The sequence below is a fragment of the Panthera tigris genome, chromosome E1 (assembly GCF_018350195.1).
Source record: "Panthera tigris isolate Pti1 chromosome E1, P.tigris_Pti1_mat1.1, whole genome shotgun sequence".
Classification (NCBI taxonomy): domain Eukaryota; kingdom Metazoa; phylum Chordata; class Mammalia; order Carnivora; family Felidae; genus Panthera; species Panthera tigris.
The window spans coordinates 2,674,446-2,702,348 of record NC_056673.1 but is presented as its reverse complement, the minus strand read 5'-3'; the positions used below and the strand labels follow the sequence as shown (position 1 = coordinate 2,702,348).

Genomic DNA, 27,903 nt, shown 5'->3' with positions numbered 1-27,903 from the left:
TCTTCCTCCCCACCTCCCTTCTCTTAAAGAAAAGCTTTTTTTTTTTTTTTTTTCTGAATACTTCAGAAGGGAGTGGTTTGATGTGAAGGGTTTTTTTTTTTTTTTTTCCCCTTCAGGCATTGAAAAGGAAAAGATGAAATATATGTTTATATATAACTGTGTTTCTACATACCTCACTGAAGTCAAAACGCATTTAATTGTGTACGTATCTTTCAAGTGAGGAGCGGTACTGGATTTTTTCCCCCTTTCTTTTAAAAAAAGTGATAGAAATCCCAGTGACTTGGGGGGGGGGGGGGAGAGATGAATAGATCCGATGATTGAGTTTTTTTTTTTTTTTTTTTTTTTCAAAGGAGTCCATGTTTGATTCTCCCCTTTGCCCAGCCTTTTCGGTGATTTATAATTGTTGTAAATTTTATCTTCACTCTTTGCTGCTTTACCTCCCCCTCCCCCTCCCCCAACTGCTTGACTCTTAAAATTCATCTGACTTGGGAAATTAATTTAGGGGTTGGTAGAACAGATTTTTAGAATAAGGGGGCAAAGAGTCAAGTCTGAGAATTGTGAAATTGTTTTCTCTTTTTCTCGCGTTGCAGTGTACCTCCCTTCCTCCGTGATCTCCGACACTGGTAGAGTGGAAGGAACCCAGGTACCCTGCCACAGAAAAGTACTGGGACTGAGCAAGAGAAAGAGGTAGGGGTTACCCTCAACGTCTCCCTCTGACTCGGTTGGCCCAGGATTTCCCGCTGTACCCCCGTGGCTTCGGGGGATCAGGTGGGAGCCTGAAAAGGAGTCCCCCAAAGTAGCTGCCTCATCCAGAGACTGGATCAGAGAAGTCCTGGGACTTGCCCGTTGAGCAGTGCTCGCGGAAGGAGGCACAGTGGTTCCGTTCTACCCTTTTTTTGTTTGTTTCTTCTGGTCACCTTTCCGAACTCCACCTCCCTCCCGTTCTTTCTGTCGCACTCTGCCCCTTCCTTGAGGCCCACCCCATGCCCCTGGCACGGAGGGATAGTCTCTCTCCTGGGTTATTTCTCTCCTCCTGGAGCCACCCAGCAGCCCCCCCCCCCCCCCAGTGTTCAGGAGCACCTTACGAGGGAGGGGTAGGTGGGCAGCAAGGGGGACAGGATTCAGGACAGGGAATACCCTGCCAGTTTTTGCCTGGGAGGCTGACACATTCTTTATTGACGTACACCCCCTCCCCGGACGCACACACACTAATGCACTAGACTGAGCATTGATTTCCAGCCTTCTCTGAACCCGGCCTTTGGAATTCTCTTGTCTCCGCTGTTGTATCATCCCCGCGCCCGGGTCTGACTACTGTCCCTCTTCTGTTCCATTTTGTTCCCTCCCTTCCCTCGGTGTCTTTGTGCGAGCCCATGTGGGTGTCCCCCTCTTTCTGTGTGTGGGCCTCTCTGTGTGTGTCTGTGTTTTCTCTCCAAGACTGATTCTCTCGTCCCTTTGGCCGCTCAGGCTGTTCTACCTCGAAGTGACTTTCCAGCCCTGTCTTGTTTCTGTTTACTTCTCTCTTCCCCGCGTGTGCCTGCCTCCCTCCTCTTTCTGGTCCGTGTGTGTGTGTGCGCGCGCGCGCATGTGTGTGTGTGAAGAGTGTCCCCACGTGTATGTGGACAGCCCTGCACATCATGTGCGCCACAGTCCCCCAGCCTCGGTGCCCTCTCCCCCTGCGCCGAGCGCCTCTGCCTGCCCTCATGTGCCCATGAGCTGCAGGTGTGGATCCCTGGCCACACGTCCGTCACCCTCTCATGTGCTTTGCAGACAGATCTGTTCATTCACTCCGTTCTCCCTCTTGTCCGTGTCCCCTCTGCCTGCCCGCCTCCCCTGTTCTCTTTCCTCTCCTGCCGACCTCTCCATTTCCCCTCTGCTCTCCTTGCTTCCGCCTGCCCCTCTACCTGCTTGCTCCTGTTCTGGTGTCTGCCTGCCCGCCTGTCTGCTCCTCCCCGACTGGCTGGCAGCCTCTTCCTCTCTCTGGTTGTCTGTCTGCTTCTCTGGCTGTTTGCCCACCTCTCTCTCTCTCTCTCTCTCTCTCTCTAGCCATCTGTCTCCCCGCCTGCCTGTCTCTGTCACTTTTTTAGCCCTCGTCTCTTGGTTTGTCTACCTTCCAGGCCCTGCCGTGGCTCCCTATCTCGGTTTGCCTCTTATCTCCTACTTGTTCCCGTCTTATTTATGCCTGTTAAGTTCATGATTTTTCCTTGCCGCCCTTTATGTCTGTCTGCTTGCCTGTCTACCCCGCTCGCCTGCTGCCATCCCACTGGTTAATGCTTGTATCTTTTCAGTCTGACTGCACGTCGGCTTCCTCCCCCTTGGCTTCCTCAACACCAGCAGTATCAGCATCCCGTCAATGGCGGAGGTCGCTCTTGCCTGCACCTGTCAGTGACCCCCAGGCCCCAAAGCCTTACCTGCCTTCTTGCCATACCCCACCCCCTCCAACCCTACCTTTTCTCACTTCTCGCCCTCGTGCCGGCCATCCCTTTCCCTTCGTGTATTTCTGGTCCCTCAGAGAGTCTGCCTGCCTTTTGGCCCGGCTGTCTGCCTGCCTGCCTCTTGCTGTCCACATCTCCGCTCACTTTCTCTTTTCTCGTCTTCTCTCGTCACTCAACTTTTTAAATTTTTATCGAGTTTTAAGGTGTATTTATTTCTTTTGAGAGAGTTAAGTGAGCGGGGGAGGAGCAGAGACAGAGGGAGAGAGAGAATCCCAAGCAGGCTTCACGCTGTCAGTGCAGAGCCCGACGCGGGGCTCGAACCCACGAACGGGGAGATCATGACCGGAGCTGAAATCGGGAGTCGGAGACTTAACCACCTGAGCCACCCGGGCGCCCCCACTTTTGAGTAGGTGATACACACGTGCACGCACACACACGTACAGAATTTTTCGAGGGCCCTCTCCCCCGGGGCCCTGCTCCTCTCCCTGAGGCCGGCTTCACTACTCTTCATTTCTTGGACGTTGTTCCAGAGAAGGGGCTACACGTCTACAAGTCTCCTCGCTTTGGGCCGCGCTCCTTCCTCCTCCTCTCCCAGTTCTGCTGGATGCTTCCTTCTCTGTCAGTCTGTCCATAGGCCTTCCTGCCTCACCTGGCTTGCCACCTCTTGTTCCTTATCTTTTTGAGTCTGCTCTCGGGCACCTGTCTTTTTGATCGGTCGCTAGAAGCACGCTTTTCCTGCCGGTGCGGCACGCTCTGGAAGGGCCCGCTCCCCCCAAGGGCCCTCGTCTGCGCGCCAGGCTATCTGGGAGAGGGCACGGCTCCCCGGCCCTTCATCACCGACTGTGGATTAAGCGAGAAAAGAACGGGGAAGTGCCCACAGGTGCAAGCACAGGTCCGGTTAGTCAGCACAGGCTCCTGTGCATGGGGGCCTGCTCTGCCTTCCCGCCAAGTCTTTACAGGCATGTGACTCTAGATCCTTCTAGGCCCAGCAGCACCCTCAGGCTGTTGACCTCGGCCCGTCCAAGGAGTCTGTCTTCCTCTAGTCTAAGAAACTGCTTCTCACGAAAACTTTTCTCCCTCTTCTTCCTTCCTTGGGCTCCTCTCCCCCGCCACCTCCGAGATGGTGACGCTAACTCCTGGGAAGGGGGTGGGGGGTGGAAACAAAGGCACAGGCTCCGTCCAGGCCCCTTCGGAAAGACCGTGGTGAAACTTTTACTGAGAATGCACTATTCTTCCCTGTCTGCTTTTTCACTGCCTGGACTCCTGATTTTAACTCTTTCGGCCTCCGTGTCCACGTCTCTCCCCTCTTCCCCTCCCTCCATGTCTCACCTCTCTTTTCTCGGTTCTGTCTTTCCTCCTAAGTGTCTGTCTTGGGCTGCCTTCTAGCCTCCTTCTGATTGGCCACCTTCCCTCTCTTCTGTCTGATTGGCCTGCGTCCCTCCATCACCCCATCTGTCTGCTGGGTTCTCCCTGTCTGCCTGCAGTAATGTATGTGACCGCACTTTCTCAGCCACAGAGCCCGGTGTGGCACGGAACGCCGTTTCCCACGTCGTTCTCCCGCTTTCCTTATTGTTTTCTTCCTTTCTTGCTCGGCCTTCTCCCTCTCTTTCTACGCCTGCCGGCCTGCCTGGTGCTCTCTCCCGCCTGTCTGTCACTCATTCTCCTTTCTGTCCTTGCCAGCCTGTCTGTCTGCCATCGTCTGTCTACACCACTCTCGTGTCTCTCCTGCATTTTCAGGTTCCTCTCTTTCTCTTATCTGTCTGTTCTGTCCGTCCGTACCCGTCTGTTCTGTCTGTCTGTACCTGTCTGTTCTGTCTGTCTGTAGGCCTCTTTTCTGTGCCTGTAGGTCTCACTGTCTCTGGGCTGCTAGTCGCTTTCAAAGTGGACACCACTTCCCTGCCTTTTCCTATCTTCCTGTGCTTCAAAAAATAAAAACCAAATACAAAGTTAAGGTGCCACATGACTAACTAATTGGCAGAGGAGAAGGGTCCCTGTTTTTAATGAGAAGACCACTGAGGTGAGAAAAAGGACCTTAGGCACACAGCCTGTCCAATGCAAACCGGAATTGGAGGGCCCCCTCCCCGAGAAAGAACTAGAAGAAAATTGTAAGGGACTCCTAAGCCATAAGAAGATTATTTCTTTAAAGCCAAAGCAAGAAACTTACCCAATGCAAGTGTTTCCAGTTTTGTTTTTTTGTTTTCTGTTTTTCTTTTTTTGGTTCATAGAAAGTTATCAGCCCTTCCCCCAGAAAAACAGTATACAGCTGACCCTTGGGCAACGTGGGTTTGAACTGTGCGGGTCCACTTATATGTACATTTTTTTATTATTTTTTTTAATATTTATTTTTGAGAGAGAGAGAGACAGACAGACAGACAGAGGGCGAGTGGGGGAAGGTCAGAAAGAGGGAGACAGAGACTCCGAAGCAGGCTCCAGGGTCTGTGCTGTGAGCACAGAGCTGATGCGGGCTTAAACCCACGAACTGTGAGATCGTGACCTGAGCGGAAGTCGGACGCTTAACTGACTGAGCCACCCAGGCGCCCCTGGATTTTTTCAATAAGTATATCGAAGATATTTTGGAGATGTGGGATCATTTGAGGAAACTTGGGGATGCACTGCATGGCCTAGAAACGTCGACGAAATTAAGAAAAGGGCATTAGATGAATGCACAAAATACACGTAGCTACTAGTGTATTTTATCTTCTACCTTAAAATATTACACAAATCTATTTTTGAAAGTTCAAACTTATGCACAAAAACACTGAGAGACCATATGTCACCTTTTCATTTTTGACGCCCCGTGTTAGTCCTGCGCATTGACGGCGTGCGGTGCCCTGTCGGACGGTATTGACGCAGGGACCGACAGATGATTCATCTTGTAAACAGGCGACGTAAACTTACGGTACCTATCAAGGCAGTACGCGGCTGTAAACGTATTTTCCTTATGGTTTTCTTAATACCATTTTATTTTCTCACCACCTTATAGTAAGAACACGGTATATAACCCACAGACAAAACATGGCTAATCAGCTGTTAATGGTAGCAGCAAGGCTTCTGGTCAACCGTAGGCTATTGGTAGTTATGTTACGGGGAGGCAAAAGTTGTACGCGGATTTCCTACAGCACGAAGGGTCAGCGCCCCTGACCTTCATGCTCCAGGATCAGCTGGTGTATGCAAAGCACCACATATGTTTTCACAGTGTTACGAACACCCTGAGATCTGTGGACCCCAGGTTACAACTCTGACGTAGGGAACCAGTGACAGTGATTGGTAGAGCACAGACGTGTGCTCGTGGAACAGGCAGGTCAACGGACTGAAAAAGCGCTTTGCCATCTGTGATTTCCCAGTCAAGGAAATGTTAAAGAGCGTCCTAATTGTCTTTTGAAATATATAGATTGGTGATAATAACGGAAGTCATGGAAGTACTGAGGATATCCTAGACTTAATCATGGAATTTTAGAGAGAAGATCATCTAAACCAGTGGCTTCCAAATGGCTAAGTAAGGTTGCCACCTGCCCTTTGCTGAGAAGATCTGTCCTTTGTTTTGAGATTATACATTTTTTTTAAGTTTATTTATTTATTTTGAGAGCGACAGAGCACGACTGGGGGAGGGACAGAGAGGGAGGCGGGGAGAGAATCCCAAGTAGGCTCCACACCATCAGCAGGGAGCCCAATACGGGGCTGGATCCCACAAACTGTGAGATCACGACCTGAGCTGAAACTAAGAGTCCGACACTCAATTGACTGAACCATCCAGGTGCCCTGAGATAATACATTTCATATATATATATATATATATATATATATATATATATATAATTTTATATACATTTTATATATATAATATACTATAATATACTATTAATACATATACTAACATATGTATTAATATGTTACATATATGCATGCTTATGTATTTAATTATAAATTTGTTAAAAATGTCCTTTCTAATGGAAGGAGGTCCACAATAGATGTTATGAAGGCAGAGAAAGGGAATGACTTTTCATACTTCTGTGCAACTGGAGAATTTTTCAACATGTACTTGTTTTATAATCCAAAACATTTTAAATATCTGTCTTAAATAATGGTGATGGGCATATATTTGTTGTTGTCATTGATGTGTTTAGGACAATAAAAAGTCAGCAACTCCATGTTGATCACTAACTTTTTCTTTTTCTTTTTACATTTTTTCTGGTTATTGAAATCCAAAAGTCTGGGATCTATAGCTTTAAAATTTTTTTTTTAACATTTATTTATTTTTGGAGAGAGAGGGCACGCGCAAGTTGGGGAGGGGCGGAGAGAGAAGGAGACACAGAATCCAAAGCAGGCTCCAGGTCCCGAGCTGTCAGTGCAGAGCCCGATGTGGGGCTCAAACCCACGAACCACGAGATGGTGACCTGAGCCGAAGCTGATGCTCAGCCGACTGAGCCACTCAGCTGCCCCTGGGACCTACAGCTTTAATCTAACCTCTTGATTTGGCAAAGAAAGAAACTTCAGTTCTTAATGTATCCTATTCATGATGTGCCCTACTTGCCGACCGCCTACACTGTTAGATGCAGGCTATTTTCCTTCAAGCCAGTTCACTTTTAAGTTAAACAGATGTCCTTTAAATTTTTTCTATTATTTATTATTATTTTTTTTAGTAATCTCTGTACCCAACGTGGGGCTCCCAACTCGCAACCCCAAGATCACAAGTCATGTGCTTTTCCAACCGAGCCAGCCAGGCGCCCCAAACAAATACCCTTTAAAAAGTAAATTTCAGGGGCGCCTGGGTGGTTCGGTCGGTTAAGCGTCCGACTTCAGCTCAGGTCACGATCTCACGGTCCGTGAGTTCGAGCCCCGCGTCGGTCTCTGTGTTGACAGCTCAGAGCCTGGAGCCTGTTTCAGATTCTGTGTCTCCCTCTCTCTCTGCCCCTCCCTGTTCATGATCTGTCTCTCTGTCTCAAAAATAAATAAACGTTAAAAAAAATAAAGTAAATTTCATATTACTGAGAAATAATATCTATAAGATCCTTGATTCGATGGGGTAATCACTTCCTAACTTAGTTTAAAATACAAGTCATTATTGAAACAAAAATCAGTGAAAATAACAGCATCTTGCCCGCTACCGATGGTGTAGGTACCATATTTTAGGAAACATCGCTTCCATCTAATTTTGTAGGTGCAGAAACGGGGGCCCAGATGTTGAAAGGAGTGCCTAGGATCAAGTTGGTTGGTAGGGACGGAACCAGGACTTGAGCCTATCTTCCAATTTCTAGTCTGGTGTTCTTTCTACTATATACGAGACGAGACGACGTCAAGGCCAATGAGATGCCCTTGGGTTTTAAAGGAGCTAATACGTGAAAGTGATGGCCACGTATATGACTTACTACCTGTTACAACTGTACCAGAACTGGCAATAGTCCATTCAGTTGTATCTAGTACACTTTTGTGCTGCTGCCGCTGCTACTTTCCCCCACCTCCTCCCCCCTCCACCTCCACCTCCACCTCCCCCCTCTCCCCTCCCCCTCCTCCTCCTCCTTCATAATGTGTCTGCCCAACGCGGGGCTCAAACTCATGACACTGACTCCTGACTGAGCCAGCCAGCTGCCCCTCTAGGACACTTGCAAAGTTACATGTTTTCTGACACAGAATTCCACCTCCTACCATCTACCCTGAGAAACAGTCCTCGCACTTGGGTGTATATAAGGTCAAACATGCAGACATATTCATTACAGCGTCGCTTAGAATAGCAAAACATTGGAGATGCCCCAGATCTCCAACAGTGAGGACCAGCTAAGTCAATTAAGAAATATGAGAAAACGGCAATTAAGAAATTAAGAAAACGGGGCGTCCGGGTGGCTCAGTCGGTTAAGCGTCCGACTTCGGCTCAGATCATGATCTCACAGTTTGTGAGTTCAAGCCCCGCGTCGGACTCTGTGTGCTGACAGCCTGCTTCGGATTCTGTCTCCTTCTCTCTCTGCCCCTCCCCCACTTGTGCTCTGTCTCTATCAAAAATAAATAAATGTAAAAAAATTTTAAAAAAAGAAGAAAACGATTTACATGTATGTGGTAAGATTCTTTACTACTGAATGGCAAAAAGCAAGCTGCAGAACTATATATACATTATCATATCATTTAGTTTATGTTCAAAGAAACAAAATGCTGTATGTTTCTACAGATACGTTTCTATCTATCTGTCATCTATCTAACCTATCTATAAATGCCTATCTATCTAACCTATCTATATCTAACCTATCTATAAATTAAAAATTCTGGACAGGGGCACCTGGGTGGCTCATTCAGTTGAGCATCTGACTTCGGCTCAGGTCATGATCTCACTGTTTGTGGGTTCGAGCCCCGCGTCGGGCTCTGTGCTGACAGCTCAGAGTCTGGAGCCTGCTTCAGATTCTGTGTCTCCCTCTCTCTCTGCCCCTCCCCTGCTTGCACTCTGTCTCTCAAAAATAAATGTTAAAAAAATTTTTTTTTTAATTCTGGACATATCAAATAGGGAATAGTGGCCACTTTTGGGAAAGAGTAGTCAAGGGGAATATTTACCTCTATTTAGAATTCTGAATTTTTAGGGGTGCCTGGGTGGCTTAGTGGGTTAAGTGACTGACTTCGGCTCAGGTCATGATCTCACAGTTCATGAGTTCGAGCCCTGCTTTGGGCTCTGTGCTGACAGCTCAGAGCCTGGAGCCTACTTCAGATTCTGTGTCTCCCCCTCTCTCTGACCCTCCCCTGCTCATGCTCTGTGTCTCTCTGTCTCTCAATAATAAATACATGTTTAAGAAAAAAAAAATTTTAAAAAGAATTCTGAACTTTTACAATGAGAAAATATTTATTGTTTGTGTAAACAAATTTAAGTAGCCTCGTGATCACCTTAGCAAATGAAACCAAATGGCTTAAAAAGTAGTATGATTTCTGTAAAGAAATTATTCTTCACTAATCTAGTTTTTTGAGGAGAAAAATACATAAGCAAAGTATAATCAGCGGATGTAATGGAAATTAAACTTTTGAAAACATTAGTTCAGTTCTAGTTTAAAAACTAACTGAGGTAGAGGCGCCTGGGGGACTCAGTCAGTTAAGCGTCCGACTTCGGCTCAGGTCATGGTCTCATGGTCCGTGAATTCGAGCCCCGCATCGGGCTGTGTGCTGACAGCTGAGCCTGGAGCCTGCTTTAGATTCTATGTTTCCCTCTCTCCCTGCCCCTCCCCTCTTCATGCTCTCTCTCTCTCTCTCTCAAAACTAAACAAACATTAAAAAATTAAGAAAAAAACTAATTGGGGTACAAAGAGAAGAAAGGAAAGGTATAGAAGAACATATTTATAATGACAGCATTGATGAAAGAAAAAGATATGTAAATATCTGGGGAATATTCCTGGAAGAATATACGAGAAACTGTAGTAGTTACACTGGAAAGCTTATTTTTTCACTGTACATCTTTTAAAGCAGCCTGGAAATTTTTTAGTGACCAAAGGATCAGCGGGGTGGAGGGAGGAGAGACCTTTGAGATCAGAAACACTAATCAACAATATGCAGTCGTGATAATTGCTATGGGCTATAAAATCTGAGAATTCAGAGAAGAAAGATCTTGGTAGGGAGAGGGGGATCACTGAAGAACTTTCGTGTGTAGTTGTATTTGAAGTAGGCCCCAAAAGATCACTAAAATTTGGAGCAGATAGAGGGAAGAAGGGCGGTCTGTGTTGATTGAGAAAGTACTTAGCGAGTAGTATGTTGACCCCATCAGGCTGGGGAGGGGGGGGTAAGTTCATGGTAGAAAGTTCTAGGAGGTGTTGGTACCTCTTTAAACAGTAAGAATGGTTAGCACATCAAGTGAAGAGTAGAGGCCAGAACTTGGGGGTACTTTGAAGAATGGGCAGGGGAGAAGAGAAGCCAAAGGAAGAAACAGAAGTTGTTAGAGTGGTAGGTGCACCAGATAGTGTTATCGTGGAAAAAGGAGACAGTTTCTGGGAGGAAGCATGACCAGTATCGCCAGGTGCTTCCTGGAGGGCAAGAAGATCACCGACCGATCCTCAAAACACGAACTACAGAGTTACCGTACGACCCAGCAATTTCAATCTTAGGTGTACACCCAGGAGAATTGAAATGTGTGTCCCCACCACAACTTGCATGTGAATCTTTGTGGGAGCATTATTCATCATAACCCCAAAGTGGAAACAACCCAGATGCCCATCAGCCGATGAATGGATAAGCAAAGGGCAGTATATCCATACGGTAGAATATTATTCAGCCATAAAAAGGAGTGAGGTAGGGATAAACACGACAACATGGAAGAACTTAGCCGACATCATGCTGAGTGCAAGAAACTAGATACGAAAGGCCACTTACTGTATGATTCTACTTACATGAAATGCCCAGAATTAGATCAATTCACAGAGACAGGAAACAGATTAGTGATTGACCAGAATTTGAGGGGAGAAGAAATGGGGAAATGACTGCCAGTGGGTATGAGATTTCTTTTTGCATATGATGAAAATGTTCTGGAATTAGGTAGTGGTGACAACCCTGCAATCTTGTAAACCTTATACTGAGAGCTTCTGACCTTTACACTTTGAAATCATGAGTTTTAGGGGAGCCTGGGTGGCTCAGTTGGTTAAGTGTCCAACTTCAGCTCAGGTCACGACGTCACAGTTCGTGAGTTCGAGCCCCACATCGGGCTCTGTGCTGACAGCTCGGAGCCTGGAGCCTGCTTCGGATTCTGTCTCTCTCAAAAACATTAAAAAATGTTTTTCAAAAGAAATCATGAATTTTATGGGTGAATTTTTAGAAACCATTAAAATGTTATGGAGGTTTTTAAAATTTTTACCTATTATTGAGAACTATTTCATAAGTTCAAAAGAAGATCAGACAAGGCTTTAAAAAATATGACTATTGTTATATTTACTAAACCAGATGATGGACACACGTGTTCATTGTAATATTCTTCGTGGTTGATGTTATGTTACATCAACTTTTTGAACTTACGAAACGAAGAAAGAGAGTATGCAGGTGTCCACAGCCCTCCTTCAACTTTTCTGTAGGTTTGAAAATTTTCCAGTTTTTCCAATTAGGTGGAAGGGAACTAATCGCAAAGAAAAAGCAAGGAAATAATGACATAAAATTCAGGATACCGGGTGAGTCTAGGTGGGAAGGAAACCAACAGAAAAATTGAAGGAGTGCTGTGGACCCCCGTGTACTCTTTTTTGTTTTTTAAGTTTTAATTTAAATTCCAGGATAGTGTGATATTAACTTCAGGTGTGCGGTATAGTCGTTCAACACTTCCGTACATCACCCTGTGCTCGTCACAATTGCGTTCCTTAACCCCCATCACCCCTTTCACACACACCCCCATCCCCCTCCCCTGTGGGAACCACCAGTGTGTTCTCTATAGTGAAGCGTGTGTTTCCCGGTTTGCCTCTCTTTTTCCCCTTTGCTCATTTGTTTTTGTTTTTTAATTCCACATAGGAGTGAAATCATACGGTATTTGTCTTTCTCTGACTTATTTTGCTTAGCATAATACTTTCTAGCCCCATCCATTTCATTGCCAGTGGGAAGATTTCCTTCTTTTTTATGGCTGAGTAATATTCCATTGTATCTACAATGTACCACATCTTCTTTTTAAATTTTTTTTTAACGTTTATTTATTTTTGAGACAGAGAGAGAGCATGAACGGGGAAGGGTCAGAGAGAGGGAGACACAGAATCTGAAACGGGCTCCAGGCTCTGAGCTGTCAGCACAGAGCCCGACGCGGGGCTCGAACCCACGGACCGTGAGATCATGACCTGAGCCGAAGTCGGACGCTTAACTGACTGAGCCACCCAGGCGCCCTGTACCACATCTTCTTTACCCATTCATCAGTCGATGGACACTTGGGTTGCTTCCATAGTTTGGCTATTGTAGATAATGCTGCTCTAAACTTCGGGGTATTGGATTTATTGGATTCCTTTGAATTAGCATTTTTGTATTCTTCGGGTAAATACCTAGCAGTGCAATTGCTGGATGGTAGGGTAGTTCTATTTTTAACTTTCTGAGGAACCTTCATACTGTTTTCCAGAGTGGCTGAATCAGTGTGCACACCCACCAACAGTGCATGAGGGTTCCCCTTTTTCCAGACCCTCGCCAATACCCATCATTTCTTGTGTTGTTGATACCTGTATACTCTTCTAGATTTGGTGATTGTTAACCTTTTTCCACATTGACGAAATGGCACGAGCAAATGCTTATGATCTAATTTCTTTTTGTTTTTTGTTTGGTTGGGGTTTTTTTGAGGTGTACATTTTGAGTTTTTACATACGCGTACTCTTGTATGAACACCAGCCAGGTAAAGATGTAAAATACGTCAAGCACCAGCACCAGTCGGTTAAGTGTCCAACTTCAGCTCAGGTCATGATCTCATGGTTTGTGAGTTCGAGCCCCGCATCAGGCTCTGTGCTGACAGCTCGGAGCCTGGAGCCTGCTTCCGATTCTGTGTCTCCCTCTCTCTTGGCCCCTCCCCCACTCGTGCTCTGTCTCTCTCTCCCTCTCTCTCTCTCTCAAAAACAAACATTAAAAAAATTTGTTTAATATATATGTCTACCACCGTAGAAGTTTCCAGCGTCTTCCCAGTCTGTGCCCCTTCTAGAGAAAACCACTGTTCTTCTATCCTGATTCCTTTTTAACAACTTAAGATCTAATGTTAGTTGCATAAAGCAATATAAAGTCATACGTGTAGTATAATCGCAGCCAGATAGGAAAGTACTAGGAGGAAGTGGTTGAGATGTTCACACTGGTTTCTGCTGAGTGATAGGAATAAGAGTGCTTTTGTTTTGACATCTTTATGCTTGCCTACCTGGAATTTTCTGTAAAGAACACATGTTCTGCAATGAAAAAGAAAACTAAGCTTAAAAAAAATTAAAAGTATATGGAAAGAGAGAAGATAGGAGAATGGATCAAATATTTGGTCACAAAGTTTGGTGACGTGGCAGATAAGTCTGGAAACCACATACGTAAAGGAATCTATTTCTTTTCACCAGCGGTTGATCCCAGCTTCCCCCATGTCAGGTGACAGGCCCCTGTCCAAGGCTCCTATGGGCTGTATAGCCCTGAACTTCACTCTCAGGCTGCATCTGCTTGCCCTCATCCTTCCCCTCACTCACTACAGACTCACACGGGCTCAGTCCTGCCCCTGACTCCCTGACCAGAGGCCTTTCTGTCCATTCCACACCGGTGGAGGTGGCTCAGGACTTACGTCTTCTGAAATAACGGGGTTCAAACCCCCCCGCATTGCCCACAACTTTCTGTCCCTCTAGCTCATTTCTCTGTTGTTCTTGGACCCATAAGACACTCTAGTCCCTCCCTCATCGGGCTCTACCGGGTCCTCACCTCCTTCCCTGTCCAACGTAGAGTCTGTGGTCTGTCATCTCAGCCAGTGTCGTGTCCTCTCCTGAGCCTCTGCCCGCGCACCTCTAACTGTGACCCTCACACCCAGCGTGCAGAGTGCTGCTGAAGAGAACACCACGACCGTGCCCACCGGCGTCCCGGCTCAGAAATCCTTTTCCCTAGTCCGCTTTCTTTCAGGTCTCCGTGGCCACTTTTCCAAAGCTTCCTCACATTTGCCACACCTCCTCCACCTTCCGCTCCGGCAGGAGACCTTATCAGCTCTCTCCCGGAGACAGAACATCAGAGAGGGCTCCCCGGAGACACGGGCACGAAGCCTGTGTATTTCGCTGCATCCTCTTTGTCCTACTTGACCACTCTCGCTTTCCAGGTCCTCTGAAGCCACTGCCACCAGACTATCCACAGCCTCCTGGTTGCCGACAGAGAGGCTGTTTCTGAGTTCTTAACTTGCTACGCCCTTCTGGAAGTGGTCTTTGCTTGCCTTCTGTGATCTCACATCTGCCTCTACCTCGATTGCTGGCTTTTTTAAAAACAATTTTTCTTTAGTGTTTATTTTTGAGAGAGAGAGAGAGTGTGAGTAGGGGAGCATCAGAGAGAGAGGAAGACACAGAATCCGAAGCAGCCTCCAGGCTCCGAGGTGTCAGCACAGAGCCCGACGCGGGGCTCGAACTCACGGGCTGTGAAATATCATGGCCTGAGCCGAAGTCGGACGCCCAACCGACTGAGACACCCAGGCGCCCCAATTGCTGGCTTTTTAGCTAAATCCTCTCCCTTGCTCTTTGTCTTTCCCACAAATCATTGTCTTTCTCTTCTCTGCTTCCTTTAGACCTGCTTTGATTGACCACCGTGATGGAAACGGAATGGTCCTGTATGAAACGACAAAAACCAAACCTTTCTTCCCTTTTGACGCTTCCCTTTTAACAATTTCTTAACGCTTGTGCCTTGGCTGGCCGGCTGCGAATGCCATGTCATGTCAAGCCCTGGCTGTTGGAGCAGAATTGCCCTGACACCTTTCCTGGCTGACTGTCTCTCAGATTCTAGATTTGCCATGGTATATGCTGACCCCAAGCCGGCTTTTTCCTGCCCCTTGGCCCGTTCGTGGGCCTTCTTCTCGCCATCTAGCTCTCTGAATGAGGGTCATTTTAATTTTAGACTAAATTAGATACGATTGGCAACTTAAAATCACTTGTTTTTTGTTTTTTTTAAAGGTTCTACATCCCCAAACTGTGTAACTCCAAAAATGTACTCCAGAGCCAAGGAATGAAGTTGTCCACCCCTAACCCCGTGAGAATTTGAGCTTTGGGGTCAGGTAGCACCTGGTGTCCCGAGTTCTTCCATTCACTACGTGACCTCGGGCAAACTCCTTAGCCCTCAGGTCTCAGCCCCGCATCTGTGAGGCAGGGTACCCCTGCCTCCCTCACCTGGTCGTGGTGAGGATTCCGTGAGCTCACTTAAGAAAGTGCTGACTCGAAGACACTCGATAGTTGGGAGCTAGTATTCTAAACAGTCACATTGTTGGCCCTTTCTCACTTCTAAGAGGTTCACTGGAGGTGACTGAAGGTGACAGCGTGGGCGACCTGAGGTATGAACGGCACCTCCCTTAAACTGAGGGAGCAAAGGGCTGGTTCTAGTTCTCTTGCGCCCGACAGCTGGCCCCCATCCGGGCTCTGTCCCGCTTCCCAGACATAAGCCCCGCTCGGGAACCATAGGAGACAATCCACGGGTCATTGGACCCAGTTCTCCTAATGGAGGCGCACTTTTGTTGGGCTGGCAGCCAAATGTGAGTCGCAGATACGGTCGACCCGTGCCCTGAACTTGACAGAGGTCACCTGGATGCTGAATAATGCCGAGTCTCAGGAAATCCCACAGGAAGCGTGTGTTACTAAATATATAGCGGCTGGCACAAGGAAAGGAAGAGACGACTCACATTTTGGGGTGCCTGTTCAAAGGGCCTTTCGTGCTGCTGGGCACATTTCCATACCTTACCTTCTCTGATCTCCCGCTCGGAGGGACCGCGCCCTGGCGCATGCCTGTTATCCTTGGCGAAACCTTATTTCTACTGTTCATAGTTTACAGTTAAAGAAACGTAATCTCAAGACAGGAACGCATTTTGTGCATGGTCACAGAGCCTTCCGTGGTCGGCTTCCTTCCGCCCCTGGGCCGTTCACGCCTCATCCGACCGTAGCCGGACTCCTATTTTGCTGCTTGTTCCGTCCACGGACAATCAAGTCCTCGCCTTGATCTCCGTGGAACGTTTCACACTGTTTACCCCAACCCCCCATCAGATACTCTCTTTGGCTTCCATGGCGCCATTTTCCCCGGTCACTCTCGCCGCTCTGGCTCTTCCTTCTGAGTCTCTTCCTCCCCCGCCCCCGGCCCCTCGCCGTCATTCCTCAAGGTGACTTCACCCCTGAATCTGGCAACAGTGACTCAGCTGACAATCCCCACACCGATGAGTCTAGCCCAGAGCCACGCAGCCAGGGAGATCGGGACATCTGCATCTGCGCCCCAGAGCTACCCCCCGACGCCGGCTCACCACACACCCCCTTCTTCCCCAGTCGGAGCCCCTTGTCCACCCGCACACTCATCATCCTCCCCTGTCTCCTCCCTCTGCCCCAGACGTGCTCCCGGGAAATTATTGAGCCGCACAATTCTGTCTTCAGTCCGTCTTCTCCGACCTCCAGCGCCACTCCGTCCCAGCCACCCCCATGTCCCTCCTGGACCGCGGCAGTGGCGTGGGCTCCCGTCTCCCCTCTTCTCCCCTCCCTCTTTCCCCTCCAGTCCATTCTCTGGACGTTGTAGGCAAGTCACGTCTTTAAAATGCAAGTCTGATCGTGCCGTTCTCCCTGGAAAACCCTGAACCCTGACTTGCACGCTCGGAAAGGCGTGCAACTGTATCGTGTGTGAACTATATCTCAGCACACAAACAGCCAGGTGCACAAAGCCTCCCTCGACCTGGTCTGGCCTCGACACCCCTCGTCGCCCACCCTCCCCCGCCTCCCGTCTCTTAGCTTTGCCTTCTGTTCCTGAGCTCTCTGCACCCCCCACCCCCACCTCTGCGGTGTTTCTGCTATTTATTCCTCACGGGGAGCCTGTCCTCCCCACTCTCCTTACCCTCCCCTGCCTCCTCCCTCGGCTCCCTCGTCCTGGTCCTTCAGGTCTCGGCCGGAGGAGACGCGTCTCCAGAAAGCCTCCACTGACCTCCCCAGACTGGGCTGCGACGTCCCCCGAGGCATTTCATAGCCCGCGTGTAGCATTTTTCACCCATTTGTTCATTTTCTGAACTTTGAGTAACTGCCCTGGGCTGAGCACTGAGCGAGGAGCTGCGTGTTTAGCGGCAGATAAGAGACGGGATGCCTGCCCTCCCGGAGCTTAGAGTCTAAGAAGGGAGGGGGAACGGACGTTAAACAGTGAATGAAACACTGAGTGCTTTCATTGCGAGGCAACCCGAGACGGTGCGATGAAATATTTGCCGTATTTGAAGGGATCGGGAAAGACTTCCCTGAGAAAGTGACACTTAGGCAGAGACTCTGAGGGGCGGGAGCTGGCCAGACATTGAGCGGTGGGTGGAATGTTCCATGCTGAGGACAACAAACATGGAGGCCCTGACAGGAGAGAGCTTGCGTGGGGGTGGGGGGGCCCGAAAGTGAAAGGCCAATTCGGGACACAAGAGCCTGGGCCTGCAGGGCCTCCCGGACAAGGGTAAGGGTTACCCCCAAAATGGCCACTGTAATGTCCCACACCCAACATGCTTTTACTACCATGTAACTTTGCCCCTCTTCCCTCTGAGGAGTGAGGCCGGTGCCCTGCCCTTGGATTTGAGGCGAGGGCTTTCAATTTTTTTTTTTAATGTTTATTTTTTCGAGAGAGACAGAGCATCAGCAGGGGAGGGGCAGAGGGAGAGGGAGACAGAATCTGAGAAAGGCTCCAGGCTCTGAGCTGTCAGCGCAGAGCCCGACGCGGGGCCCGAACCCACGATCCCTGAGATCGTGACCTGAGCCGAAGTCGGACGCTGAACCGACTGAGCCACCCAGCTGCCCCTGGCGTCTCTGTTCTTATAGTACTTTTAGCACACGTGTGCGTGTGTGTATTTATATATGTTTGTGCGTGTGTGAGCACAGGCGTACCTAGCATATAGCTCTTAGTACCATCTGAGACGATCTTGTCCTTTGTTCACCGTTTATCCCTCCAGATCGTTAAGTCCCAGTGAAGCAGGAGCCTCGCCTGCCTCGTTCCCTTCCGTGTCCCCAAGACCCCAGACAGTACCTGGCACAACGACATTGGTTTTTGGCTAACGAATGGATGAATACAGCGCCTGAGCGTGACTGCGGGAGGATCACTGGTTCCTACCCGGTATCCGTGCCCTCCGTCCAGGGTGGTGCTCCCCGCCCGTGTCGTGGACGTCAGTAGAAAACACGGGGTCCCGGCTCCCTTGCAGCCAAGGGTCCCCTGTGGAGTGCGCTTCCTACCCGTGAGCTGCGGCCAAAGGTCAGATGTTTGCTTCGATAGAGACGTGATCTTCCTTCCCTTTTCCTCCTTCCTGCCCACCGCGCAGGCTAGCGGTAGAGCGGCAGAAAGGTGATGACCCCGAGAACGACAGAAGAGCTCCCGGAGACCCCGATGACCCGGCCCGCAGAATTACGACACCACAGACTCAGCGTTTGAGAGAAACTCACTCTTTGTAGTTAGGCCCCGGCTGTCGACCTCCTGTGATACGCAGCCAAATACGTTCTCTCCAGGCTGTCCTCTAAGGTCAAGGGGATGGGGCGCCTGGGTGGCTCAGATGGTTAAGCTACTGACTTCGGCTCGGGTCATGACCTCACTGCTCACGGGTTCTAACCTCACGTGGGGCTCTGTGCTGACAGCTCAGAGCCTGGAGCCTGCTTGGGATTCTGTCTCCGTCTCTCTGTCCCTCCCCTGCTTGCTTGCTCTCTCTCTCTCTCAAATACAAAATAAAACCTAAAAAGACATAGATAAAGGACAAGGGGGATATGTCAGCCTCCTTACAGGAGGGCGGGCGCCATTGATGAGCACAGGTGTTACTGTCCACTGTGTGTGCTCCCCCCACACGGAGCTGGCAAGTGGCAGGGGACATCACATCAGGTGGGTCTGTTCGGGTCCTGGGTTCACACATGTCAGATAGCAGGGATCACGTGTACGGTTAATTCCTGGAGCAGGTAGGCATTACCCCTCTGTGCCAGGCACGACGTGGCCGTGGCGGATGCAGACAGGGGTGACTCGGTCAGACGGACGCTGGACACCCGAGTTCCCACCAAGCCGCAAGCTTCCAAAAGGCGGCCACTGAGCCATTCCCAGGGGGAGGGGGCCTTCATTCCAGCACTCTCTCCACCGCCTTGCTCCTCATCTCGGCCTTCTTTCCCCCTGACCCCTCTTAGGCGACCTCCCTTCACATACGCACAGCTTTACGGTTGTTGTCGTTTTGAGTGTTTCCCTTATGCCTAGAGGACCCGGTGCTCGGGCGGCGTACCTGTTTGTATTTGGAATGCCTAGCCTTCTTCGACTTTCAGGATGGTCCAGGCTTCAAACTCTGCTTCTCTACCACCAACCCCTCCACGCGCGCTCGCTGCTCTGTCGGCAAGCGGCCGTTCTCCCAGTATCAACACCTCCGTGTGGTTGACCTAAACTCGCTGGGCGGGCTGGGAGCATTGAACTCGTTCTGACGTCATGACTGGGCGTTAGGCTCAAGCCTGAAGGGTAGATCCCCCCACTCAGCCCCGAGGTCCGTCCAGATCAGAATTCGGGAAGGTAGGAAGATGTTTCGGACTGGCCATAAACTTAGCCCCGAGGGGTTACGGCGTTGGGCTTGGCGGCCGTGGCAACACAGGTGTAACAGATGAGCGTGGAGACAGGTGGCCGGAATCCTGGGACCACGTGGTTATCGCCGCCTCTGCTATTTCGCTTCCGGAGGTCTTTCAAGGCGGGGGGGGGGGGGGGGGGGGGGGGGGGGGGGGGGGGGGGGGTACTATTTCAGGGGCGGGGTTCGGGCCGTTTTGAGACCGATGGAAGTTATAGCACCCACCCTTCTCCAAAATAATACGTATATGAGCTTGCACGCACGTGCAAACACACGCACGCACGCACACCCACCCCACCATATTTAGAAACTACCTCTGCCCTTCTGGAGATCCAGGTTAAGAATCCACGTGCGATTTGCCAGGAGGGTGGAAACTTTTTCTATGCCATAATTTGGTCCTTTATCATGTACTGTTTTCATTTATCTTTCCGTGTGTGTGTGTGTGTGTGCACGTGTGTGTCTTTTTTCCCACTGAGCGGGCAGGCTCCCTGCGGGGACACCCGGGTCTTTATTATCCTTGGTGCTATGCGCTTAGGGAGCAGGGCTCAGGGGAAACTTGCCCATTGAGTCCTTTGAGTCTGTTGTGGTTTCCTGAGGACAGGCAGCTTTCCTTTCGGTATTCTGCCTTCACCCCCCTTCCCCCCCCCCCCCCCCCCCCCCCTCCCTCCACAACCAAAGAGGTCGCCAGGAGAGGACTTGGACCCTACACTCAGTGCTATTTACTTTCTAGATTTTAGGCCCAGGCGTTATTTACGTCCTCCTCCCGCAAATACCCAGCCTTGGGTATTTAGAGAACCAAGTGGTGCCTCGTGAAAAACTTTACTCGCGTCCGCGCTAAAGCCCATACGTGTTAATAAACCCGTGTGCCGTATTCTCTCTGAAACGTGGGGTGTCGATCCCTTCCGCAGCTCTGCGATCTACCGAGCACACCCACCCCTGTAATCAGACCCCCACCTTGGGCTGTCCCTCCTTTCCTGGCATGAGTTTGTGGAAAAAATCTAGAACAGGAGTAAACCCAAAGCTAATAAAATAGTAGCCATGTGGTTTTAACTTCTTTTCTGATCCCTCCCTCCCACCTATAAATTCCGGCGGGGCCGCCTTTCATTGTAACCTTTTTAGAACTTGCGAGGGTTTTCCCTCCCTTAGCCGCCCCGCCCCCGCCGCCGACTCCGTAGGCGAGTACGGCCACCTGGTGGCGTCCGCGGGAATGACAGGTTTCCCCCCAAATCTGGTGAGAAGGCCCCTAGGGCTTGGGCTTGGTTCCAAGGGAACCAGGACAGAAGCCTGTGGCTGGAGGTGGCCTCACTTGCCACCCAGGACACAACATCCCATCCAGTAGTTATTCCAGACGGATGAATTCACTCAACATTTGAGGTCATACCATCAAAATTTATTGAGCAGCAACTGTGTGCCCAGCACCGGGAACACAGCGGTGAACAGGGTGGACATACATGGTCCCTACTCTCTAGCTGCCAGCCAGCCAACTGCATCCATAATTTCAAAGTTTAAACTGCAGGAAGTACTCTGAAATGTGTGTGGCGTTAAGAAATGATCGGGCAGAGTCTTGCTTTCAACACCAAGAAACCCCAGAAGCTCTCCTGAGGAAGAACCACTGAGGATTCAGCTAGGTGGGAGATGGAAGGGTGTGCAGGCAGAGGGAACGGCATGCGTGAAGGTTCTGGGGCAGGCGCACGTTTCACGGACCGCGAGACAGCCGTGCAGCTGGAACACGGAACAAAGGTGAGACTTGCCAGGTGGCCAGAAGCCGGCTTACACAGCATCTCTGCACTTAGAGGGCTTTATTCCCAAAGCAACCGGAAGCCGCTGAAGAATCTGAAGGGGGAAAGCCAGAGGCCTCGGTCTGGCTTCCAGAGCTCACTCAGACTGTGGTGTGTGGGGGCAGAAGCGGAAAGAGGATGGATTCCAGGGACATTTAGGAGCTGGGAATGACTTGCAGAGTGACCAGGGTGCGAGGAGAGGCGTGTGCTTCTGGCAGGAGACACTGAGGTAGGGGACTCTGGAAGGGGGGCAGGTGTGGGCCCCTCCCGGAGGCACAGGCCCCAGGGCAGCCGCTTGGCTCGGGTTCTCGAGGCGTCGGTTTAACTGGACGCATGTGAAACAACCCCAGAGTGGACCAAACATCAGAAAGACCCGGATACTTCACGGCCCCTCTCGCATTACGTGGGACTGAGCGGAGGCCCTCGGTCTCACGGGGAGCTCAGAAAGGGCCGAGGCCAGCACCTGTCTCCACCTGCGTCCGTGCCTTTCCCAGCCAGCCCCTCAGAAAGCACCTCGGCGGCCCGCCCAGCGCCTCGCGGTCCCCTGCTCGGGCCCCGGCACCCCTGGCCAGCAGGTGCACGCACCTCTCCCCAGTTCTTTTGGGCCTGTGACCATCAGGAAGCCCACCGGTCTGTCATTCTCGTTCCCCGCCCCTGCTGAGGTTGAAGGGGACACATCTGGCCACTGCTCCCCCGCCACGCTGGCTGTCCCTTGGTCACATGAGTTTCCTGACCTCATTAGCTCCTCTCTAGATTACTGTTGTAAGGCTTGCCATCTTGCAAGGCAGACATTCTTTCCTTCCCTGAGGGGCCCAGGCCCGTCATGATTGCCTGCTTTTTGTCCCCCATCTACAGGCCCTTCCTCCACTCGTTTTCCCTGCGGCCGGTCCGCATCTACCTCTTCTCCTCTAAAAAAGAAGAAAATTTTGCTGTGGGATCAACCAGGAAGCAGCCTCAATAGCTCCTGCTCAGCTGGCAGCCCTCCCTGCCTCCCCCCTGCCTCCGCTCGGCCCCTGCAGAACTCTGCTGACTCCCTTCCAAAGACCGTAACTGCAGAAACCAACCAAACCACACAATAGGGCTTCGGCGTCCTGCCCCTCCAGCAAGCCTCGACGGTGAGATGCTCTCTCGAGTTTGTCCCCCAGCCACGAAGTAGTGTGCCTTCGTGCCACTAAACCTTGCCGAGCCTAGGGAGCTCCCCTCCACTCGCTAGCTGGGATGCCGCCAGGTTCATCAATCGCTTAACAAAGCCGAACGGGGACAAAAAGTCCTTCTAAGCTTCCAAAGCCTTACGGTGATGGTGTCCCTCTTACAGGGTCGTCGTATTAAGCAGGGCAAACAAAGCCCGTAGCGTAAGATCTAGCCTGAATTACCTGCTAACCGCTCGCTTCCTTTCTTCCCTTTGGGTTGCGACTGCCAACTGCTCTTCAGAAGGGAAATAAGGCAGTTTTGTTTGGCCAGTGACCGACACTTCCTGCTCCCGCCTGGGGAAGGTCCTGTCTCCCTGCGGCCCGGCCCGTCTCCATCGCTGCCACGAGGTTCTTTCCGTCGCTCATCCCCGTGGGGGACCTCTCTCTCTCTGACCGTCGGACAGTTCCGCCTGAGCTCTGACTGACCCCTTCGACGTCTCCCTAATCCGAGATCCCGCACCTTCTGGATCGTTCCTGGGAATCAATTCATGCGCTTCTCGCGTGCTCTCCGACTCTCTCAGAGCAAAGTGTAGTGGGCCTGGGAAACGGGACTCGTACACCTCAGAGACACATGGGGAACCACAGGCCAGCGGCCGGAACAGAAAGGGGGTCTGGCTCCAGCACCGCCACACCCACCTCTTTTCCTACAGGACACAGAAGCAGCCAAACTCAGAATATATCTTAAGTCTACATGAGCATATATCTCCCTTCCTACAGTTCTGTGAGGTCGTCGTTGAAGTACAGCAGTATCGCGGGTGTATAAGGTGCACCGTCCATACTGAGATAGTCAAATTCGTCGTCCTCATCCCGGATCCCGTTCTGTTCCAGGGTATGATCCATGTTCAGGTTCTTCCCCTCATATTTCCACGTATAGCTGGCAGCATGTGCGTTATAGGGGAGATAGCGGTGTAGGATTTCCCACATCGACTCCAGGGCCCCCACCTGCAGAACATGAAAGCACCCCCCACCCCGGAATTCTGGAATGAACGCACACGCCCCAAACAAAGGCCAGGAGCCCAAAAGATGACGGAGCTGGGATCAGAGAGCCTCCCTTGGTAGACCGTATTTTTAGGCACTTCACGGTCCCCGAGAGGAAGCATGCGGTGAACGGCCGCCAAGCGTTACGGTCCTTATGGCAGCCACTTCTAACAAACAGCCTTAAAGGGTCACAGTCACTGCTGCCTCCCCTCACCCCTACAATCGAGGACACTAATAAGAGAGTCTGCTTACAGTCACTATCCCAAACACAGCACCGTAAGAGCTTCTCAGGACCGTCCTCACTGAGGTGCCTGAACTGTGCCCCGGGCTTATGTACCCCGTGATCCGGCCACGCCTCCGATTCCCCACCCTGGAGACCTAGGTGGTCTGCTCTCCCCCGTCTGCCCCTGGAGGGGGAGAAAACGCTGCTCCCACTGGCCATGGAGATCTAAGGGCCCGAAGATCTCCTTGGCGATTTGCTGGGCTTCCCCGGTCCCCTGCGACCTGCCCTCAGGCACCGGTTCTCACCTCCAGCATGTGCTCCTGCGATGTGAGCGTGTTAATGATGCGGATGTTCCGGGTCTTGGCGGACAGCCGCCCCACCTCGTAACGCGACCCCTGCCACCAGGGCTTCCCGAAATCATTGGCCCAGTCGGAACGGGGCAGCTGCGGCGGGACGTGCAGAAAGCGGCCCCAGGGGGTGCGGTATCTCAGGGTGCCGGTCAGCGGGTCTATGTGCTTGCGGATCTTTAAAGCGGGGTTCGGGGAGGGGCCTCGGAGCAGTCACCATCGCCGACCCCGGCCCGCCCCGGCTTCTCCTCCCCACCCCGCTCTCCGGTGTCCCTACCCCCCCCCCCGCCCCCAACCCGGGTTCCAGCAGAACTCACGTCTCTGGTCTTCGGATCGAACCAGTGGCTGATGTCCTGGCCTGCGACTTCTATGATGGGTTTTAGCAGCAGGTCTCCTGGGAAGGAGCAGCCGCAGTCAATGCTAGCCACCCAAGAACGGGGCACCGCCCCCCCCCCCCCCCCCAACGTACGCCCTGGCCTTGGCCCAGAGCACGGCCCCTACCCTTATACTCCTGAGCCAACGGTGTCAGGTCGTACACGGATCCCAGGTAAGATACCCAAAGGTCTTCCGGCCGGTTGTGTTGGGCCACCTCGGCCGGCGTGAAATACCGACGCAGGAAAAACTCAAAGTCTGGCCCGGCCACTAGGCCTCGGCGCGGCATGGCTCTTGCACTATCGGCCACCATCTCCCGTTGCTTCGTCGCTCTCGGCACGCTCTCACTCACTGCATCTCTTCCCCCTCGCGAGCGCGTTTATCTGCTGACATGGAAACCATTGTCCCTCTCCGGCCACCGGCCACCGAGATCAAACACTGCGCGGGTAAGGAGGCGGAGCGTGGGCTGCGCGTGCTCACGGGAAACGTAGTCCGAATCTGGCTTTCAAGGGATCGGGCTGCGTGCTCAAGGGTTCCGGGCGAAAGCGAACACCTTCCGTTTTCAGAGTGGTCTGGGCTACAAAGGGATATTTAGGACTGACTGTCTCGCGAGGCAGCAAAAGCAAGGGAGGGTGGGGTGGAGTGCGATTACGAAAAAAGGTATTCTCGCTAATTCCAGGGTCCCTAACGGCTAGGTCTGAAACTAAAGAGGCAAAACTTCTCGCGATATGTTAAGACATCCGGCGCCGTAGACCTCAGCGAGCCTCAGCGTCGGAGAAGAGAAGCTCGCGAGATCTCTGCAGTTGCCCAGGAGACTAAGAGGAGGAGAGGTGATCTCGCGAAAGAAGAGAGGTCGGGAGCACTCGCGAGATCTCAGACCACCGGACCCGAAAGGTTCTTGAGAAGTTGAAGGGCCCTCAGGAGGCCCGGGGGCAAATGGCCGGAGCCGGACCAACCATGCTGCTACGCGAGGAGAACGGTTGTTGCAGCCGGCGTCAAAGCAGCTCCAGCGCCGGGGTTAGCGCGGGCTCGAGTGCCGGGATTGAGGGGCAGCCGGGGAGCAAGATGGGGGGACGGAAGGGGGAACTGCAGCTCCCGGCAGCCTCTGGGCTTGGTGTGAGCGCCCCGCGGGCTGTCGGGAGCTGTGGTTCCGTGGGTGGGCGGCGCAGTCTCAGCGCGTGTCCCGCCCCGCGCAGGACTCAGACGGGGAGCGCGAGGACTCGCCGGCTGCGCGGGCCCGGCAGCAGCTGGAGGCGCTGCTCAACAAGACTATGCGCATTCGCATGACAGATGGACGGACCCTGGTCGGCTGCTTCTTGTGCACCGACCGCGACTGCAATGTCATCCTGGGCTCGGCGCAGGAGTTCCTCAAACCGTCGGGTCAGTGCCCGGGGAATGCGGCGGAGCCCTCACCGCGAGGCACCCCCCCCCCCACCCGCTGCACCCCAGTTTTCTGGGACTAGAAGGGGCGGGACCGACGCTGGCCTGCCTCCCTGATGCTCTGACCCTTCTTTCCAGATTCCTTCTCTGCGGGAGAACCCCGTGTGCTGGGCCTGGCCATGGTACCCGGCCACCACATCGTTTCTATTGAGGTGCAAAGAGAGAGCCTGGCAGGGCCTCCCTATCTCTGACCGCGATCGCGCAGGCTTTTCAGACCATTAAACCTGTAAACGAAGTGGCTCGTGTCCGAGTGTAGCTGGGACGTCGGGAGCGCTCTCAGCCCTCCTTCACCCAGCCTGGGCGTCCGGGGGTGCCAAAGGTTCCCCGGGGTTCGGGGGGTGGGGATGAGCTAAGGACTAACAGGCCCCAGGGTGGGCCCCTCCATCTTCCCTCCCACGCTGCTGCTCCAGAATTGTGACTGGAGGGGGTGTCATCCTGCTCCGGAAGGCCCATTGTTTCCCTCCCCGGCCTGGCAACACCGAGTTCCTCCGAGCTGGGGTCAGAGAACGGGCTCGGGTCCCCAAGGGGAGCAGGGCAGGCGACAGAGGCTGGGCCCTCTCCTCTCTATTGATGGAGAGGTGACTTCAGGGTCAGGGACAGAGAGAGCTCTGGGGTCTGGCCAGGAAGAACGGGCTAATGCGATAAGGGAAGGCCAGGAGGCTGAAGGATGCGCTGTTGAGCCCCCCCCCCCTCCCCCTCCCCCCGCCCCATGTTTCCTGCTCCTGGGCATCGCGCGGGGGTGATAGAATCTGTGCCGTCTCACTGTTCCCAGGATCCCAAGCAACGCATTCAGTTCATCAATTCTTTATTGATGTGGGGTCACTCCTTACCCCTCGAACCTCGCCCCCCAGCCCGTAAATACTAGAGGAGCTGCACCGGGAAAGGAGGACGCGAGGTTCGTCCGAATGGTGGGAGGCGGGGAGGGCTGGGGGTGGAGTGGTGATGTGCACAGGGCCCAGCCCAGATGTCCAGGATTCAGATGTAGGTAGTAAGAAAGTGGGTTTTCCGGGGCGTGGCGGATTTCAGCCAGCTTTGGGTCCACAGATGCTCCGGTTCGCCCAAGGGGATGCTGGGACCCGGCTGGGGCAGGGGCGGGGACGGGGAAGGTCGGGAGACCCGCGGGCTTCAAGTCCTTGGGGCGACTGGAAGCGGGTGCGGTCGTGAAGGTACTTCCCGACTCGAGGGTCCTCAGACCCAGACCTTCCCTGATGTGGAGCCGGCCTGGGACCCTGGTGAGGCCCGGGTTGGCCGCGGCTGCGGGGCGCGCCGGCGCCGGTAAAGGGCTCGGCTGTAGGGCACGAGGCAGTCGGCCAGGCGGAGGCGCAGGCAAAGGCGGCGGTAGCTGGCCAGGGCGAGCACGAGCAGCGGCACGAGGAGCAGGAATCCGGTGACCAGCAGGGCCGTGAAGCCCGGGTCCCGCAGGTGCGCCGTGCAAGGCGGCGCCTGGGAGCGCAGGAACTGTGGGAGCAGAACCGGCGTCGGGCCCGAGCCGAGCGGCCCGGGCCCACGGACCCCACCGCCGCCTCCAGCACCGGGGTCCGCGGTCACCCGCGCACCTCGGGGCGCACGCTCACCTGGGAGTGGCAGAGGAAGCCGAAGCCCAGCATGGTGACAGCGGGCAGCAGGATGGTCCCCAGCACGAGCGCCAGCAGGAGGAGGTTGAAGGCCGCTACCAGCAGATTCTGGGCCGTGACCAGCACGGCGCAGGCCCAGCAGTCCAGGGGGTCCCGGGGCTCCGGGCCGCCGCCGCCCGGAGCCGCTCGCTGCGCCCCGGGGACATCCGCCATGGTCGGCCTGGCTCCCGCCCGCCTGGGCCGCGGCCCTTATAGCCCTCCTTCCTGCCCCTCCCCCGGCCCGGCCTCTCCCCACCCCCCCTTATCCTGGAATGCGGCTCCGGGATCGGGCACCCCCCCCCCCCCACACCGAGGAGCGGACCGGCGCGCTGGACATTCCACAGGCGCCTCGGGGAGGGG

At 52.6% G+C, this 27,903-nt stretch overlaps 3 protein-coding genes across 6 annotated transcripts; 1 reads left to right on the top strand and 2 right to left on the bottom strand.

The window, feature by feature from the left end:
* The first annotated feature begins 116 nt into the window (after nucleotides 1-116).
* Nucleotides 117-26,165, top strand: NAA38 (N-alpha-acetyltransferase 38, NatC auxiliary subunit). The gene is made up of 5 exons (XM_042967565.1): nucleotides 117-201; nucleotides 591-687; nucleotides 25,170-25,507; nucleotides 25,687-25,870; nucleotides 26,009-26,165. The coding sequence occupies exons 3-5, from the start codon at nucleotides 25,427-25,429 to the stop codon at nucleotides 26,119-26,121; spliced, it is 378 nt and encodes a 125-aa protein (XP_042823499.1). The 5' UTR covers nucleotides 117-201; nucleotides 591-687; nucleotides 25,170-25,426; the 3' UTR covers nucleotides 26,122-26,165.
* On the bottom strand, nucleotides 23,248-26,243 carry LOC102971631 (cytochrome b5 domain-containing protein 1). 4 transcript variants are annotated; one of them, XM_042967561.1, is made up of 5 exons: nucleotides 26,155-26,243; nucleotides 24,620-24,873; nucleotides 24,436-24,512; nucleotides 24,077-24,295; nucleotides 23,248-23,512 (listed from the first exon to the last, which is right to left on the bottom strand). In XM_042967561.1, the coding sequence occupies exons 2-5, from the start codon at nucleotides 24,801-24,803 to the stop codon at nucleotides 23,282-23,284; spliced, it is 711 nt and encodes a 236-aa protein (XP_042823495.1). In that variant the 5' UTR covers nucleotides 24,804-24,873; nucleotides 26,155-26,243; the 3' UTR covers nucleotides 23,248-23,281. The 4 variants fall into 4 exon arrangements, with proteins under 4 accessions (XP_042823495.1, XP_042823494.1, XP_042823492.1 ...); XM_042967560.1 differs by having other exon boundaries at nucleotides 24,620-24,876; nucleotides 26,155-26,236; XM_042967558.1 differs by lacking the exon at nucleotides 26,155-26,243 and adding an exon at nucleotides 24,971-25,061.
* Nucleotides 26,244-26,722: 479 nt separating this feature from the next.
* TMEM88 (transmembrane protein 88) lies at nucleotides 26,723-27,760 on the bottom strand. The gene is made up of 2 exons (XM_042966711.1): nucleotides 27,505-27,760; nucleotides 26,723-27,388 (listed from the first exon to the last, which is right to left on the bottom strand). The coding sequence occupies exons 1-2, from the start codon at nucleotides 27,715-27,717 to the stop codon at nucleotides 27,119-27,121; spliced, it is 483 nt and encodes a 160-aa protein (XP_042822645.1). The 5' UTR covers nucleotides 27,718-27,760; the 3' UTR covers nucleotides 26,723-27,118.
* Between the last annotated feature and the right edge of the window lie 143 nt (nucleotides 27,761-27,903).